The sequence below is a fragment of the Protopterus annectens genome, chromosome 16.part0 (genome assembly GCF_019279795.1).
Source record: "Protopterus annectens isolate FY-2018-M chromosome 16.part0, PAN1.0, whole genome shotgun sequence".
NCBI classification, from domain to species: Eukaryota; Metazoa; Chordata; order Ceratodontiformes; family Protopteridae; genus Protopterus; species Protopterus annectens.
The window spans coordinates 68,728,925-68,748,852 of NC_056750.1; the positions used below are offsets into that span (position 1 = coordinate 68,728,925).

Below are 19,928 nucleotides of genomic sequence, written 5' to 3' on the forward strand. Positions count from 1 at the left end.
GAAAGGAAGAAAACAAGAAAAACACTTTAAAACACAGTGGGACAGACGGAGTCCATTTTAGATTCATGACCATTTCCACCTGTGGCAAATGAGATCTGGATTCTCAAAGCAACATGGGTATGGGGGAGGAGCCAGGCATCCTGGGAAAGGTTCAGATGCTAGGCCATCTCAGTCATACTCATGTTAGTTCTGAAGTTAATAAAGGTAGAACACCCAATCCAATATCAGTAAGGTTTAACACAGACTGACCCCAGGAGGGAGTAGAAATAACATTATTACAGAAAGTGAAGGTAGTATGACAAATGTATAAACAGATAAATAATTATACTTGTAGATTTAGCTCAGAGGATGTTATAACTACACAGACCTACAGGTAGCCTAGGTTATATATTACAAAAACCTACACTTAACTTCTAAGTATAGATGGTATATTACAGCAAATTTAAAGTGACTGAAAGCAGTTAAGTTTGTAATAAATTTTATTATTTAACTGGAGTAAAGTGTCAATCCACAGAGGACTCGTTTCAGACAAAGTCTGCAAGTGTAGCACAGGCAAATATGCAATGTAGCATTCTTTGTCTACTGAATGAAGACATTACAAAATTTACATTGATGTTAATAGCCCACAGTAATTTTGTATATCACTTTGTGCATATATCTCACAAGATACACACATTTTCCTTTAGTTGCAGAACAACTCCCAGACAAGCAATAAAAATCAAATTGACAGTGTGACGTTAACTAGATCTCTAGCAGAGGAAAATCACTGAGTGACGATACAGACAGTGGAAAGAACAAAATAACTGATGGAAGCTGTACTTCTATAGAAGGAGATAGAACTAAAGAGTGAAAGGTGATAAATTAAGGACAAAAATGTGTTTGTGGATTAGAGTGTGACAGAGTGATAGAGAACATTTGCAGTGGGTATGGAAAGCATGAAACAGCAGTATTTGGCTTTGTTTATGCGATACAACTTTGACTACAAACAAACCTGCTTGAAAGTAGTGAAGGGTCTTGTAATGGGAAAAAGTCTACATTTTTATTAAACTGCCTTTTTCTTTTTCATCTGCCAAAATCAAACTAAGACACAGAGGATTCATAGGGGATACAAGAGGTCTAGTGGGGAACGATGGTTTCAGTTGCACAAACAGATACAATCATGACACCTTCATTAATACTTCAAACATTTTGCAATAGCTATTACAACATTTATTTTATCTTATTTTACCACTTGATAACTGGGCTGGTGGACTTTTACTAGTCTATGAACACTTTACAGGCATGGTCCAGGCCATTTAGGAAAAACAGATGTATATAAAATGTTTATTGGCATAAAACAGCAGGAGAAGCTCTAATAACATCCCAAAAAGTATATGAGCAAAAGAACAGAAAATAACTGCTGTGTCTTTCGGCTTTTCCTGGTTAGGGGTCGCCACAGCGGAACTCCGGTCCGCTAATAATTGGTAGTTGATTTTTACATGCTGAGTTACCAGCCCTGACGCACAATCTTCAATGAAGGTATGCCCATTCACACATGTCTCCATGCAGAAGACGCTCTAGCTGAGAATCGAACCGGACAGCATCTTACTGTGAGGCAGCAAAAAACAGAAAATAACTACAATGTATAAATTGAGGAAAGTTAATAAAAATGTATACAAAATAGTTAAAACACAGACATAATGTAAAATTAAAATGATGAATCAGGAAAGGACATTATAACTTAAAGGCTGATAAAGTAAAGATCATCAGAGCATGGCGTTAAGGGATGAAATTATGTTGATGCAGCTAATAAATGGTTTTGTTGAGAAGGGAACATGAATGTAAGGAAAAACAGGTAATCTATGTGAGTTTATCTTGCTTTTTTATTTGTATATTTATGCTGTTTTATTTTATTCCTGTTTAATTATAGTGTTATTGTAATTCAAAAAATGAAATTCTTATTTGAGTTTTATAGCATGAGGTTAGGGAAAAAAGTAAACTATTTCTATTTCTTCCTATATGGTAAGGGAATTAATTGTCTGTTAATTATGAGAGAAACTGAAACTAGTATTTCTACATGAGACAAGGACAACAGTTTAAAACACAGCTGCCACAGTGCATACTTTATGGTTTGTATTTTTAAAAATGTTTTCTTTTTTTTTTTTTTTCAAATTGTTTAACTGTAGTACTGTTTTAATTTAAATATTATTTTTCTTGGAGTTTTAAATGTTGTAGTTTAGGGTGGAATGCAAAATTTGTGCCTTTTTCTGTGAGGCAAGGAAAGTACCTGCCTCTGAATTATGGGAAGAGCCACAATCTAGTCATTTAATTTAAGGTAAGGAATAGCAGTTCAAGTTTAGGACAGAACTTCTTCTGGAACTGGTGGCCAAACACTTTACTATAGTCCAGCTTGGCAAATGTCAGCTTTCTGATTACTGTCTATAAAACAGATTTTAGAAATAAATCTCTGCCAGAGGCTAGTACATCTTGCTTCTAAGATACAATAACCCCAGAGTAGACTATAGAAGTAGTAAGGCTGAAAGGGGCACAACCCGATGCATGAAGGAAGAGGGACGCTTTGCTCCCAAAAGGAAATGTATATCCCATGTTTTGATGAAGTGGATTTCCAAACTTGTTTTGTTTGAAAGTCTCTTCTGTTGATGACATTTCTGATACATGATGTTGTACCATTCTGAATTGGATTAACCTGTATACAACTATTACTGTACAATGTGAATATTACATACGAACAATGAATATACGTTCATATATGTAGGTACAGAGTAACTACTGGGCAATATAAAGATGATTCCTTTCATAACCAATGTATGTTATCTGAGACACTGAAGTCAAGAAAATCACCTTAAGAGTAGAGTGAATAGTTATGATTCGAGAGACACCATCACAATTCTTTGTACTACATGGAGCTTTAACTGCTTTGATGTACTATTAGTCACAAAAAATGTGCAGAAGCATTTATAACTATCAGAGCAATAAAATGCTATGCAATGCCAAACAGTGACCAGAAGCTAAGTGTCCTTCTGATGAATGAATAGCTTTAAAAGCTGTTAGACAGGGTTCCTATCAGAAAGTCAAACTTCTGCAAGTTCGAACCTCATATGGTCGAGACCATAAGTTCGAATTTGCAGAAGTTTGGCGTTTCAATGGAAATCTCCGTAAGGGGAGGTTTATGTTTTGTTCAGTGTGGTGCGATCTTGGAGTTGGTATATTTAAGTAGTGGGGGGTGTGAGGGGGCTTGCCCCCTGCTTAAAACAGTTTATTTTGTTTTCTATTTTTTTGTTTTTTATCCATAGTCAAAGATTTATAACTTTGGACAGGATGGTTTGAACATTCCGTATTCAAAGTTATTAAACTTCGACTATGTGAAAGTGGAAACTGCACTAAATACATGCCATTTTTAATGTTGAGCACTATTACTCTGAGTTCATTTAAAATTTGTGTTCCTTGAGGTAACCACTTGAAATATTGTGACCTGCTAGAGGAAGTCCTGAAAAGCAGAGTCTGAATAGCTGAAACAACAGACTTACATATACTAAGAATGAGATGCCATTTTCTGGAATATTCCTTTTTCTCTGAGATATGGTATATACAAGTTCAGGGGTGTGGGGCGGAGGTGGGGCATGCCCCCCTGCAAAATGAAGTTTTAAGGATAAGAGTGATTTCGCAAGGTTCGCTCTTCTCCTGTGTTTTCAGCTTTTCAGCACTCAGCATTTCAAGCGTCGACATTTCAGTAGAGAGCCATCTCATGAATAGCACAAATCTTTTCCTACTATGTCTGCTGGACATAACTTAAAAGCAAACCCCCATGATGTTTCTTTCCAGCAATGTTGTTATACCATCATTTTGTTTTCTTAAAAATAGACTGGAAAATGTATGCCTCTGTTTAAAAATTAATTAAGAATTATGATTCTTCTAAATTAAGTCTTGTAGTTAAAAGGTTTGAAATGCCTCAACACCAAATGTTTATTTTTAAGTGTCCACTGCAATTCCCCCTGAAAATTCTTGAAATAAGTTTTACTTTTGAAGTGGGGAGACCTTAAAACAGTGTCTTATATATTAAACCAAAGTGATCAGAAATTGTCAGATGGCCTGCGGGTTTCAGAAAACTTTACAGGCAATTCCTAGACATAAAAATAATATACAACACATTAAGGCCATGATTCAAATATTATCTCTTATTTCCAAGTAGAGTTTTGATGAAAAGTCCATAACAGTTTAACCACGGTAATTATTTCAATGGTTATATGTCTCCTTTTTGTAGTAAAATTAAGGTCTTACATAAGTAGCTGAACACACAAATTTATCCATTCCTGTTTTTTATGTTAGACTCTTTAACAAACAGCAGACACAGGCTGAGCTGTTCACTAACATAGTGCAGTTACATAGATGCATCCTGTGAAGTAAGTTTAGTTTGTTGCACCACACATTGCCATGATTTACAGGCATGGAGTGCGGCAATGAACAGTGCGTACAGAAGCCTGCTACTTTCGATGAATGGCATGCAGATAACATAGTACAGAGTGATGCATTAGACACACCGTTATCTGTAATCGGGAGAAGCACAAAGTACTACGCCAGTGCTACATAATGCAGTGGGTGTTACTTACTGAGTACGGTATACAATATACGCATCTAAGTGCAGTGGGTATTACTTACTGAGTATGGCATATAATATACCCGCCTAAGTGCAGTGGGTATTACCTACCAAGTACGGTATAAAATATACCCACCTAAGTGCAGTGGGTATTACTTACTCAGTACGGTATATAATATACCTGCCTAAGTGCAGTGGGTATTACTTACTCAGTACGGTATATAATATACCTGCCTAAGTGCAGTGGGTATTACCTACCAAGTACGGTATAACACATACCCACCTAAGTGCAGTGGGTATTACCTACAGAGTACGGTATAACACATACCCGCCTAAGTGCAGTGGGTATTACTTACTGAGTACGGCATATAATATACCCGCCTAAGTGCAGTGGGTATTACTTACTGAGTACGGCATATAATATACCTGCCTAAGTGCAGTGGGTATTACCTACCAAGTACGGTATAACATATACCCGCCTAAGTGCAGTGGGTATTACTTACTGAGTACGGCATATAATATACCCGCCTAAGTGCAGTGGGTATTACTTACTGAGTATGGCATATAATATACCCGCCTAAGTGCAGTGGGTATTACTTACTGAGTACGGCATATAATATACCCGCCTAAGTGCAGTGGGTATTACCTACCAAGTACGGTATAACATATACCCACCTAAGTGCAGTGGGTATTACTTACTCAGTACGGTATATAATATACCTGCCTAAGTGCAGTGGGTATTACTTACTCAGTATGGTATATAATGTACCCGCCTAAGTGCAGTGGGTATTACCTACCAAGTACGGTATAACACATACCCGCCTAAGTGCAGTGGGTATTACCTACAGAGTACGGTATAACACATACCCGCCTAAGTGCAGTGGGTATTACTTACTGAGTATGGCATATAATATACTCGCCTAAGTGCAGTGGGTATTATTTACTGAGTACGGCATATAATATACCTGCCTAAGTGCAGTGGGTATTACCTACCAAGTACGGTATAACATATACCCGCCTAAGTGCAGTGGGTATTACTTACTGAGTACGGCATATAATATACCCGCCTAAGTGCAGTGGGTATTACTTACTGAGTATGGCATATAATATACCCGCCTAAGTGCAGTGGGTATTACTTACTGAGTACGGCATATAATATACCCGCCTAAGTGCTGTGGGTATTACTTACTGAGTACGGCATATAATAAACCTGCCTAAGTACAGTGGGTATTACTTACTGAGTACGGCATATAATATACTTGCCTAAGTGCAGTGGGTATTACCTACCAAGTACGGTATGACACATACCCGCCTACGTCCAGTGGGTATTACCTACAAATTATGGTATAACATATATCCGCCTAAATGCAGTGGGTATTACCTGCCAAGTACGGTATAACATATACCCACCTAAGTGCAGTGGGTATTACCTACAGAGTACGGTATAACACATACCCACCCAAGTACAGTGGGTATTACCTACAAATTATGGTATAACATATACCCGCCTAAGTGCAGTGGGTATTACCTACAAATTACGGTATAACATATACCCGCCTAAATGCAGTGGGTATTACCTACTGAGTAAGGTATAACATATAGCCACCTAAGCGCAGTGGGCATTACCTACTAAGGTATAACATATACCTATGCAAGTACAGTAGGTATTACCTACTGAGTAAAGTATGACATATACCCACCTAAGTGCAGTGGACATTACCTACAGAATACGGTATAACATATACCTGCCTAAGTGCAGTGGGCATTACCTACCAAGTAAGGTATAACATATACCTATGTAAGTACAGTAGGTATTACCTACCGAGTACAGTATGACATATACCCACCTAAGTGCAGTGGGTATTACCTACCGAGTACGGTATAACATGTACTCGCCTAAGTAAGTGTTCATTGTGCTGTGCTCTGCCACCTCATTACCTATGGAATGTAGTTAGCTAAACCACCCTCTCAGGATAACTAGTTTAGACATTCTAGTATTGTTAGTTTCTCAATAGTTACTGAGTAGAAGGACACAATATTAACAAGTGAGTTTTATGCAGAGAACACAAGATTTAGAGGAAGGATTCTGCATGCAGAATCCCTTTTCTTATTTTCTTCTCACCTAGTCGGGGGGTGGGGGGTTGTAGTGTGACTATGGACTACAATTACACCTCTGTTTAGTGTTCTTTGGTGTCTTACTGTTAAATGACGACACTACATGAGTGAGCAGTGCAGCACTTATTTACTCAACATTATTCTTAAACAGGTTATGTTTAGGGGTCCCTGTACAATCCACCTCAGAAGTGTTTCTGGTAGTATCTTCAAATGGCAGTGACTAAATGGACCCTTTCTTGACACTGAGTACTTAGAAATTCTGATACGTTATTTGCAGGAACAGAACCTAATGTTTAACAAAATCTCCAGTTACTGCATTACTGTGCGCTTAGTACAATCAGAACTTAATCAGTGAAACAGTAAAATGTTGCTATTGCACATGTTACGAGAACATGAACTAAAATCACCTGAATTTCTACAAGCAGGATTATCACAAAGGAATTATCACAAATGATGGTCTAGCAAAATCTCAGAAACAGTGTACAAAAGTAATTTTCATAAAGTTGGTTGCAAACAAGGAAATAAGGCAGTTGAGGTGAAATCAATCAGAGGCAGAGGGGGGCTTAGGAATAGCATAGTAGTATATCTGAAAGGGGTGACAGGGTCATCAACTACATACTTACCAATTCTTTTTTGGAATCACATCCTAAACACAATTTTGTTTACTAACTCATTCCTAATGTTAGGCTTTCTTAGAATGTTTTTCAAAAAATTAACTAACATAGTGAAGCTAATATAGCTTCATACCTTCAATTGACAGAAAAAAATGTTAACTGAAGAATTTCATTAAAGTTAACACCTTTGTGCTGTAACCATTTTTTAACTCTAAGTATATTTTAATAAGAATATGACAGGAAATTTAAATTATGGTAATCGATATCCATAGGAAATTGCACAAAACAAATGTTCAAAGACTAAGAACAATAACATGAAATATGCAAAGGTTCTACAGTTTCTAAACAGGAAACACTGCACTAGTACGAAATAGGAAAAGAGAATATTTATAGGAAATAAGGTGCATTGTAACAAAGGCAGTGAGATTAGAAGAGAAAAGAGAAAGGCCATGACAAATGGGGATGAGTAAAAAGTTCAAGATAAAAAGTAGAATTGTTCAGAGGGAATGGAAAGAAAATAAAAAAGGCTAACAGTGTAGGAGAAGCAACAAAATGGGGAATGAAAGGGCCCCTATTAATTTGATGAAACTTTAGCTTGTTGAACTACAAACGATCGACAGCTAAAGATCGAAACATCAAAACAGCGAATGATCAGCTAAGCAAATTTTTCCCATGGAAAGAATTTCCTTGGTCATTACACAAAACAAAAACCATTCAACCTGAATTAAGTGGGAGGCTCCCCCCCACCCCCCACACCCTCCATAACTAAATATACTAACTCCGAGATCACTCCATATCGGGGAAAGGGCAAATTCCCATTAACAGACAAGCAAATTCTTTCCCTGACAAAAAAATTTGCTTAGCTGGCCACTCGTGGTTTGGCTCTTTCAATCTTTAGCTGTCGATCTTTCATAGTTCGACAAGCTAAAGCTTCGTCAAATTAATAGGGACCCGAATGAAACCTACAAACACAAATAAAAGATGGGAATGGAACCTAGAAACACAATGGAAAGGATCAAATGAAACCTACAGCAAATGAAACTGGGGTACAAAATCTACAATCACAATTAAAAGAGAGGAATGAAACCTACAAATACAACTAAAAAGAGGGGAATTTTCTTCTTCTTTCGGCTTTTCCCAGTTAGGGATCACTACAGAGGATCACCTTTTCGCTCATGATTGGCAGTGGATTTTTACGGTGTTGAGTTGTCAGCCCGGCACCCAACCTTCCACAGAAGGCACACACATGCATGCAGTCCCGCCTAGGGTCAATTTAGAGTGTCCAATCCATCTACAGCATGTCTTTGGGATGTGGGAGGAAACTGGAGCACCCGGGGGAAACCCATGCGATCACAGGGAGAACATGCAGACTCCACACAGAAGGCACCCCAGCCAAAGCTCGAACCGGAGAACCTCTTGCTGTGAAGTGGCAATGCTAACTGCTGCACCACCACGGCCGCCCAACTAAAAGAGGGGAATAAAATCTACAAAAACAACTTAAAGATGGGAATGGAACCTACAAACACAACTAAAAGAGGGAATGAACACAACTGAAGGAGGGGGAATGAACCCTACAAACACAACAGAAAGAGGGGAATGAAACCTACAAACAACTGAAAGATGGGAATGAAATCTACAGACAACCAAGAGGGGAATGAAACCTACAAACATAACTAAAAGAGGGAATGAAATCTACAAACACAACTGAAAGAAGGGAATGAAGCCTACAAACACAACTGAAAGAAGGAAATTAAATCTACAATAACTGAAAAAGGGGAATGAAACCTACAAACAACTGAAAGAGGATGAAGCCTAGAAACACCACTGAAAGAGGGGAATGAAACCTACAAACAACTGAAAGAGGATGAAGCCTAGAAACACCACTGAAATATGGGAATCAAACCTACAAACCCAACTAATAGAGGGGGATGAAGCCTACAAACACAATTAAAAGAGGGCACTGAAACCTAAAAACAGAACTGAAAGAAGGGACTGAAACCTACAACACATCTAAAAGAGGAAAATGAAACCTACAAACACAATTAAAAGATTGAAATTAAATCTACAAAGACAACTGTAAGAGGGGAATGAAGCCTACAAACATAACTAAAAGAGGAAAATTACATTTACAAACACAGCTGAAAGAGAATTAAACCTGCAAATACAACCGAAAGAGGGGACTTAAACCTGCAAACATAATTGAAAGAGGAGAATGAAACCTAAAAATACAATTAAAAGAGGAAAATGAAATGTAAGAACATAAGTGAAATAAGGGACTGAAACCTACAAACAATGGAAAGGGGAATGAAACCTACAAACAACGGAAAGAGGAGCAAGAAACCTACAAACACAACGAAAAGGGGAATGAAATAATCAAAGTAAACTCAGTAATTGAGGACAAAGAATGATCTGGGATGAAAGTAGGGACAGGATATGACATGGGTTTACAGCAGTTATAGGATGGTGCAATGAAATCAGGAGGAGGCAAGACCGCAGGGGAGAAATGCATTTGATATGGGCTGAAGGGCATTTAACTATAATTACTTAATGAAGCTAAACTGCAGTGGTACGGTGGTAGCGTTGTTAACTCACAGCAAGAGGTTCTCCCGTTCGATTCTCGGCTGGGCTTGGGAGTGCCTTCTGTGTGGAGTCTGCATGTCCTCCCCGTGGTTGGGTAGCGTTCGAAAGACATGTGTGCGTAAATGGGCATGCCTTCATTAAAGGTTGAGCATCTAAGCTGGCACCTCGGCGTTTCGTAAAAATCTACTGCCAATCATTAGCGGACCGGAGTTCCGCTGTGGTGACCCCTTACCGGGAAAAGCCGAAAGACAAACAACAACTTAATGAAGGTAAACTTCTAAAAAAGGCATCTATGTTAAGAAGACAGATACAGTAAAGAGAAACAGGGACAAAAAGTTAGGTTCTACTAAGTGCAAAACAAAGAAAAGAAAAAATGTTTTTGTAAAGGGCAGGGTCAGAAGATACAGATCAGACAATATCTTTCCTGTTCTGAGTAGTAATATTTTTACACAGTCGCTATTTGGTTTAGAACAGAGTTGTATATGCATTTTACAGTAAACTGGACACTAGAGTGCAGCCTTTCAAGTTCAGTACGGGGGCTCATTTTGTCACGCAGGTTTGAGCAGTAAAGATGTTGTTGATATGACCATTTTGGTACCAAGATTCCATTAACTACTAGGGTTCTTGTTAATTACTCATAGAGTCATTGCTGCTGAAAATAATCCAAAAAAATGTCTGCAAGAAAAAAAAAATCCTACAATGAGAACCTTTCAGTACAGGGGTCTTTGCACAAATAACAAGACCACTATGATCTCCTTGGGCAATGCAGTGGTGCAGCGGTTAGCGTTATCGCCTCACAGCAATAGGTTCTGTGGTTCGATTCTCAGCTGGGATGGCTTCTGTGTGGAGTCTGCATATCTTCCCTGCATTTGCATGGGTTTCCTCTGGGTGCTCTGGTTTCCTCCCACATTCCAAAGACTTGCATCTGGACTGTTTCTCCCTGGGCCTCTCCCAGTTGGACTTTCTCGGTAAACAAATGATAAATAAATATATGAATAAATTATGGTAATCATTAAACCACTATAGAAAATACCAAAGAGTTTGGTTAATTAAAGACTTTTTTTTTTTTTTTTTTTTTTTACAAGAATGTTTCTGATGGAAACTATGTGTTGACTTATGGCCTTTATTATGGGGGACAAACTAACTGGTAACTTGGCAATGAAACTGGAATTGTGAGCATTAAAATATGATTACTAATGGTCATCGTTAAAATATGATTAATGGTCATTAAAATATGATTATTAATGGTCAACATTAAATATGATTATTAATGGTCAGCATTAAAGTATGATTGATTATTAATGGTCAGCATTAAAATATGATTATTAATGGTCAGCATTAAAATATGATTATTAAACATGATTAGGTACTTTGCTGGGACTGCAGGTTTCCAACAACTCATCAATATTACATCCTATAGCTAATACTTAGCAAATAGAAATGCACAGCTCCATGATAATGACCGCCAAACCCAGGCTCTAGTTAAATATAATGAATCAACAAATCTGACTGTTACATTACATGTTAAAAGCAATGAACAAACACTGGAAGGAAATTTATTACCTCAACTTCCACATCAGTGTAGAGCTGGGATAAGGTCAGCCAGAGCACCTTAAACCTAAAATTAGAAAGAACAGACATAATTCCCATGGAGAAAACATTTAACAATAATAACACAAATCAACAATTAGTTACTATGAACAAAAGATACAATCTGAGTGCAGAAACATGAATTCTTTTGGCAGAGAAGGACCATTTTGGCCACAAGCCATCCATTTACCTTCCTATTGGATATGGTACAGACTTTATTAATCCAATTACTTAATTTTCCCCAGACCCTAATAATGCAGCAAGATTGCATGAATTTCAGAATTATTCTTTTTTTTTCCTTTACATTTCTTTCTCCGGTCCACCCTGCTTCATTCTGTCTGGCAGTCTCATTTCCCCTGTCCATTACTGGCCCTACCTGCTCCTCCTTCTCCCCCCTCCCCCACACTTCTCTGAGCAAGGTGGGGCTGACACGGATCCTAAGCATGTCCTGGAACTGGCGCAGGTAACTACTTCTGCTTGCTGAGGGAGATTATGACCTACCCTTATTTTCCCACACCCCCACCTCAGTGTTCATCAGCAGATCCAGCGGCTAATCCCATCTATGGACCATGTCTACTTTCAGGAACATTTCTGAATCCCACCCCTCTCAGATGGGCACACCTATTTCTCCCTGCCAGCACTTCAGATGCCTAAGCCAGTAATTAAACCTGAGTCTCATGGGTTGTAATTAAGGCTTTGTCTGTCTATGCACAGCACTGACTGAATCTCAGCTTTATTCTTCATCATACGTTTCTTTAAAAAAATTGTTACAACAACTCATCACTTTATGAAAAAGGTTGTCTATAGGCAGAAGACAACAATGTTGAACGTCTGGACTGCTCATCCACGGGACCCACATTAGCACTTGTTCCTCGGTTTACACTAGTAGGGATAGTTACTATTAAAGATTTTTAGACATTGTTGTCTTCAGCATATCGGTCTTCCATATTACGTTACTGTAATTATGCATTTCACTTTGTGGGCTTCAACCTTGTGAAAGACAACCTGTGAAAAATACCACTTCCACACGTCTCCCTTCAGCTGTCAACTACGTGTCTTCAAACTGTTTTCTCTTTGTTCTCATTTATCTTTTTGACAGATGGTAGTCGCCTGGAATCTGCATTCTAATAAGGTGTATAAAAGTTATGTTCATGTCCTTCCTTTGCTATTTTTTCTTCAACATTGTTGTTCTTCTTTCGGCTTTTCCCAGTTAGGGGTCGTCACAGCGGAACTCCGGTCCACTAATGATTGGCAGTAGATTTTTACGGTGCCGAGGTGCCAGCTCGACGCCCAACCTTCAACGAAGGCACGTCCATTTATGCATGTCTTTCGAAGGCCACTCGACCGCGGGGAGGACATGCAGACTCCACACAGAAGGCGCTCCAGCCAAGCATCGAATGGGAGAACCTCAAGTTCTTTTCATTTCTGTCTTTACAAGACTTCTGGTGCATGTTGTGCAAATGTTTTTCTTTTCTTCTCCTGAAATGCGTTTATTCTATCTATGCCCTTAGAAAGATGAGGTCCCCAGTTCTGCATATAATACTCCAGATGGGGTTTCACTACTTGTGTGTTAGTGTCTCATTTTCTACAGTTGACACCTCTTCCTGTGCATTCAAATATACCTTTTTGTACTCTGACATAACTTGTTTACTTTTAAGGCACCCAATATGGTCCCTTTCCTCTTTTGTTTCTAGCCCAACTATAAATCCATTCCTGTTTTTTTTTTCTTCTCAGCTGTCATTATTCAGTATTGAATTAAAGATTTTTCTTTATGTCTTCAACTCAGTTTTTAGCAAGACCTGGTCAATCAAAACCATTCAGATGAATTGGTGATCAGCTTTTGTCTTATTTGCCCTGAAGGTGTGTGACCTCACAATTAGTTACATTAATGGGGTACTGCACTGTACATGAGGGTGTTGTGGGGTGTGGCTGCCATGTATAAAATAAAAAGAAAATAATCTTTGTCTCATTGTCTTCTTGATTAAGAAGGTCCTGCCATCTGAGTTTCATTTGAAAAACTGACTGAACAACATAAACAATGTTCACATTTTAGCTGTCACATTTTATACTGTTCTTCTAATGGTATAGTCACTTGTCTCAGCTTCCAAATCTTCTTGTACACCAAACACATTTATAATGTTGTGCCAGAAGGGGACAGAAAGCATTTTCCTTTCTGATCTGACTAACATCACTTAGGCAAATGCTGGAAACACTATGTACATAACTTTGGGATACCCCAATAGAGACCATTCTTTTGGGTCCATTACTGAAATGCAATTCACACTCAAAGTGTGATCAGAAAAATAGCAACATTTCATACAGCAATCGACATTCAAAAACAAAATGATTGCTAAGGATTTTTTCAGGAAGACATTGCAGCCTTGTACCCTCCTGACATGACAGTCTGTGCCTCCCCCATTTGACAGTCTGTGTCCCCCATTTCCCTCATATTTTACATATACTAACTGTAAGATACAGCAGCACTGATACTTAACTACAATGTGAATCACATCCCTGATCGCACATTAGGATGTCAAGTCACTAATGTCTTGCAACTAAACCCTTCAAGTAAACTCCATTTCCTCTGACCCTACAGCCTAGCCAATGTTTTTATCCGTGTAAACTACAACGACTCATCAATCTTAGTGCAGAATCACCAATGTCTTGTTGAAAGTCTAAAAAATCCATGAGCAGACTCTCTTTATTTAGTACAGTGATTTACCTGACCAGACCACCCCTTTATGAATCTATGCTGTCTTAGGTCCCAAGTCCCTTCGGCTTATGTAAATTCTAAAGTTATGTTTTTGCAATGATTTTATCTTCAGCACAGACCACATTGAAATTTTCAGAAACCTTACTTTATTCTCATAGTTTTAGACAGATTAATAGGTAAAACCTAGGCTATCAGTCTGCAGACTATTACAAGCCAAGCCAATAGCCAAAGATCAGAATCAAACCCTGTACCTTATATCTGTAAGTTAAAAACCTAAACCATTATGCCAACCTCTCTCTCTCTTTGATAAAGTAATTAATTTAGTGGTCTTATCAGTTCTACTTTCAGTTCTTTAAGATTTCTGCAACAACGTGAATCAAAACCCTCTGTTTCATACATTATTCATTTTTGAATTTCTTTCATTATGCCTTTTTGTGTTATATGCCTCCCTACAGGTGGCTTCCAGAGAGTTTAGAGTTACTGAGTCTCCTTTTTGTTTCTTTAACAGCCTGCTTTCTTTACATAATTTTTCTGTTATTTTACTTAACTCCGCTATTTATATTTCTCCCCTTCTACTTACCTATATATGGTATGATCGCCTTCTTTCTTCCATTTCCTCAGTTTTGGCCCTTAGCTTTTCCAATTGCCTTTTGTGTTCCTTTCTTATTCACTCTGTCTTCCTCATTCCATCCCCTTTGTATCTTAAATGCTGCACATTTTCATTATTCTATACTGCTTCACAAATGAGACTCCCAATTTGTTTTTTTTTTTTTTTTAGTTTCCGTTATCTGTTTCTCAACATGAACCAATTTGTTTATGATACTAGTTTTCAAGTAACACCACATTTCCTACACATCCCCGCATGCCCATTTATTATTCAATTGCCCCACTGTGTTAGAATCAGCTCCTTTATATAAATAACATCAGATTTCTTTAGCTGCACTCTGTAACACCACATTTCCTACACATCCCCGCATGCCCATTTATTATTCAGTTGCCCCACTGCGTTAGAATCAGCTCCTTTATATAAATAACATTGGATTTCTTTAGCTGCACTCTGTAACACCACATTTCCTACACATCACCGCATGCCCATTTATTATTCAATTGCCCCACTGTGTTAGAATCAGCTCCTTTATATAAATAACATCAGATTTCTTTAGCTGCACTCTGTAACACCACATTTTCTACACATCCCCGCATGCCCATTTATTATTCAGTTGACCCACTATGTTAGAATCAGCTCCTTTATATAAATAACATCAGATTTCTTTAGCTGCACTCTGTAACACCACATTTCCTACACATCCCCGCATGCCCATTTATTATTCAATTGCCCCACTGTGTTAGAATCAGCTCCTTTATATAAATAACATCAGATTTCTTTAGCTGCACTCTGTAACACCACATTTCCTACACATCCCCGCATGCCCATTTATTATTCAGTTGCCCCACTGTGTTAGAATCAGCTCCTTTATATAAATAACATCAGATTTCTTTAGCTGCACTCTGTAACACCACATTTCCTACACATCCCCGCATGCCCATTTATTATTCAGTTGCCCCACTGTATAAGAATCCGCTCCTTTATATAAATAACATCGGATTTCTTTAGCTGCACTCTGTAACACCACATTTCCTACACATCACCACATGCCCATTTATTATTCAGTTGCCCCACTGTGTTAGAATCAGCTCCTTTATATAAATAACATCGGATTTCTTTAGCTGCACTCTGTAACACCACATTTCCTACACATCACCGCATGCCCATTTATTATTCAGTTGCCCCACTGTGTAAGAATCAGCTCCTTTATATAAATAACATCGGATTTCTTTAGCTGCACTCTGTAACACCACATTTCCTACACATCACCGCATGCCCATTTATTATTCAGTTGCCCCACTGTGTTAGAATCAGCTCCTTTATATAAATAACATCAGATTTCTTTAGCTGCACTCTGTAACACCACATTTCCTACACATCACCGCATGCCCATTTATTATTCAATTGCCCCACTGTGTTAGAATCAGCTCCTTTATATAAATAACATCAGATTTCTTTAGCTGCACTCTGTAACACCACATTTCCTACACATCCCCGCATGCCCATTTATTATTCAGTTGCCCCACTGTGTAAGAATCAGCTCCTTTATATAAATAACATCGGATTTCTTTAGCTGCACTCTGTAACAGCACATTTCCTACACATCCCCGCATGCCCATTTATTATTCAGTTGCCCCACTGTGTAAGAATCAGCTCCTTTATATAAATAACATCGGATTTCTTTAGCTGCACTCTGTAACAGCACATTTCCTACACATCACCGCATGCCCATTTATTATTCAATTGCCCCACTGTGTTAGAATCAGCTCCTTTATATAAATAACATCGGATTTCTTTAGCTGCACTCTGTAACACCACATTTCCTACACATCACCGCATGCCCATTTATTATTCAGTTGCCCCACTGTGTTAGAATCAGCTCCTTTATATAAATAACATCGGATTTCTTTAGCTGCACTCTTACATTTTTCTCTTTTTACCTGCTGATCATCATGCCTATTCATTTTACCTTATCACCCACCTATTCCCATAATGCATCTGTCTGCTGTACTACATCACCCTGTGTGTGGGGGCGGGGGGCACACATTCTACAACTGAACTCAGTCTGTTGGCATACATTTGTATAGGTCACCAGTGCTGGAACGATATCTGAACTGAGAAAGGCCATGCCTTAGGTAGCTATGAAGAGTGGATATTTTTTTTCCCCTGGCCCTAACCATCATTGTGGCAATCTCATGGGTTCATACCTTTAATATAGCCTCAATGACTTGTGTAGACTATCACAGAGGATTAAAGCTATGAGCTATTATCAGTTAGCATAGTGGGTTAATACTGGGGTTTGAATCTTTCCCTTCCTTGTCCCTAATGGACAGAGACAACCTGAAAATGCTTTACCACTCAAGCCGTAGCCTACAGATACCCCTTAGAATCATCTTAAGATCCCTAAACTTTTCAGATACATTTGGGATATATGGCTAGGCATAAAAAGTCTCCCATGGTCATTAGCCTAGTGCACACTGTTCCATGTAGTCCAGACTTATGTTCCGTGTAGTAGACGACTTAGAGTGACTTCACCATTCAGTGCTCCAGGGCTCATCCTGAAAAGAAACACTTATGATAGTTGGGCTTACGTGGCCAACAAATAAATAAATAAAACAAAAATAAATAAGCACATAAATATATAAACAAATGTAGCTACTGTACTATCCTCAACTAGCTTGGTCTTCACATATTAGCCCATCTAATGCATTCTGAATAATCTTCCTTCCCAAGTTCTTAGTCATTCAGTGGGTTAGACTCCATGCCACATTGGAGCTCTGTTTGCCTTCTCTCAAGTCCTTTCCAGTCTCCACCCGTGGCCTGGTCATTAGTCAGGCCTTTAGCTTTCTGTGCCATGGAGTGGTCTCTACTCTTTAAGTGGGCGATAATGTGAAACCCAATTATTCTGAATGGACAATAGCAAACTCTGCTCAAACCCCACAGCAGCAAAATTAATTCACTCGTTGACTGCTGTATCATGAATACTTACTAAATATTCATTAACTACATAATCATTAGACAGAGGGTAGGTAATGCATATTCATAAGCAAGCTATTTCTGGTTACAGCAATGGTGAACATTATCTATCTAGGCTTGTCATTGTCCTATACTTCAAATATGACAAAGTTAAGCTTTAGCCATAATGATCCTGTGTGAGACCATAATTGATGCACACTCCTGCATGCTGCAACACACTGCTACACATTGCTGCACACTGCCAGACACTGCCGTACACTGCTGCTGGCCTGCTGATTATTCTCAGTCAGGCTCTTTCAAAGAAATTTTGTGTATTGTTTCACAATAATGTGCCACTTTTTAAATATTACTTTAATTCACTTAAAAGGTTAATAGAACAACAGGGTTTGCATCAACATGCAATTTCATAACAAAAAGAAGTATGAAACTCTGTCTGGTGTTATTGACTGACTTATTCTAGAAGTATGAAACTCTAATGTCTGGTGTTATTGACTGACTTATTCTAGAAGTATGAAACTCTAATATCTGGTGTTATTGACTGATTTACTCTAGAAGTATGAAACATTAATCTCTGGTGTTACTGACTGACTTATTCTAGAAGTATGAAACTCTAATGTCTGGTGTTATTGACTGACTTATTCTAGAAGTATGAAACTCTAATGTCTGGTGTTATTGACTGACATTCTCAAAGTATGAAACTCTAATGTCTGCTGTTACTGACTGACTTATTCTAGAAGTATGAAACTCTAATGTCTGGTGTTACTGACTGATTTAGTCTAGAAATATGAAACTCTAATGTCTGGTGTTACTGACTGACTTATTCTGGAAGTATGAAAATCTAATATCTGGTGTTACTGATTAACATATTCTAGAAGTATGAAACTCTAATATCTGGTGTTACTGACTGACTTATTCTAGAAGTATGAAACTCTAATGTCTGGTGTTATTGACTGATTTATTTTAGAAATATGAAACTCTAATGTCTGGTGTTACTATATGAAACTCTAATGTCTGGTGTTACTGACTGATTTATTCTAGAAGTATGAAACTCTAATGTCTGGTGTTACTCATTGACATTCTAGAAGTATGAAACTCTAATGTCTGGTGTTACTGACTGACTTATTCTAGAAGTATGAAACTCTGTCTGGTGTAATTGACTGACTTATTCTAGAAGTATGAAACTCTAATGTCTGGTGTTATTGACTGACTTATTCTCGAAGTATGAAACTCTAATATCTGGTGTTACTGACTGACTTATTCTAGAAGTATGAAACTCTAATGTCTGGTGTTACTGACTGATTTATTTTAGAAATATGAAACTCTAATGTCTGGTGTTACTATATGAAACTCTAATGTCTGGTGTTACTGACTGATTTATTCTAGAAGTATGAAACTCTAATGTCTGGTGTTACTGACTGACTTATTCTAGAAGTATGAAACTCTAATGTCTGGTGTTACTGACTGACTTATTCTAGAAGTATGAAACTCTAATGTCTGGTGTTACTGACTGACTTATTCTAGAAGTATGAAACTCTAATGTCTGGTGTTACTGACTGACTTATTCTAGACATATGAAACTCTAATGTCTGGTGTTACTGACTGACTTATTCTAGAACTATGAAACTCTAATGTCTGGTGTTACTGACTGACTTATTCTAGAAGTATGATACTCTAATGCCTGGTGTTACTGACTGACTTATTCTAGAAGTATGAAACTCTAATGTCTGGTGTTATTGACTGACTTATTCTAGAAGTATGAAACTCTAATATCTGGTGTTACTGACTGACTTATTCTAGAAGTATGAAACTTTAATGTCTGGTGTTTTTGACTGACTTATTCTCAGTGGTTTACCAGAAAATCAATTATTTCACAAGGGATAGTGCAAAAATATATGGCCAACTCAGGGACAATCCCAGAAAAGGGACAGTTGAGTGGGATGTTCTGAAGCTCTTTCTTACTGTTTCTGCTAGACCACAGCACTCTTGCTGAGAACCTGAGTGTGACAGGGCAACAACAGTATCCCTGAAGTGAAAGAAAGTGTTTAAATATTCCATCTTATACTGTCATTTCATTATTATGAGGCAGTATTCAAAATTTAACAGTACTGCATCAAGGATTTCAGCTAAGTAGGACAACAA

General features: G+C 38.0%; 1 protein-coding gene across 1 annotated transcript in view; it reads right to left on the reverse strand.

Moving 5' to 3' along the window:
• LPCAT4 (lysophosphatidylcholine acyltransferase 4) overlaps positions 1 to 19,928 on the reverse strand; it is a 752,085-nt gene that overhangs the window by 180,803 nt on the left and 551,354 nt on the right. The window contains exon 8 of the mRNA XM_044058233.1: positions 11,467 to 11,521. Coding sequence (XP_043914168.1) covers positions 11,467 to 11,521 — 55 coding nt within the window. The remainder of the gene's footprint in view (positions 1 to 11,466; positions 11,522 to 19,928) is intronic.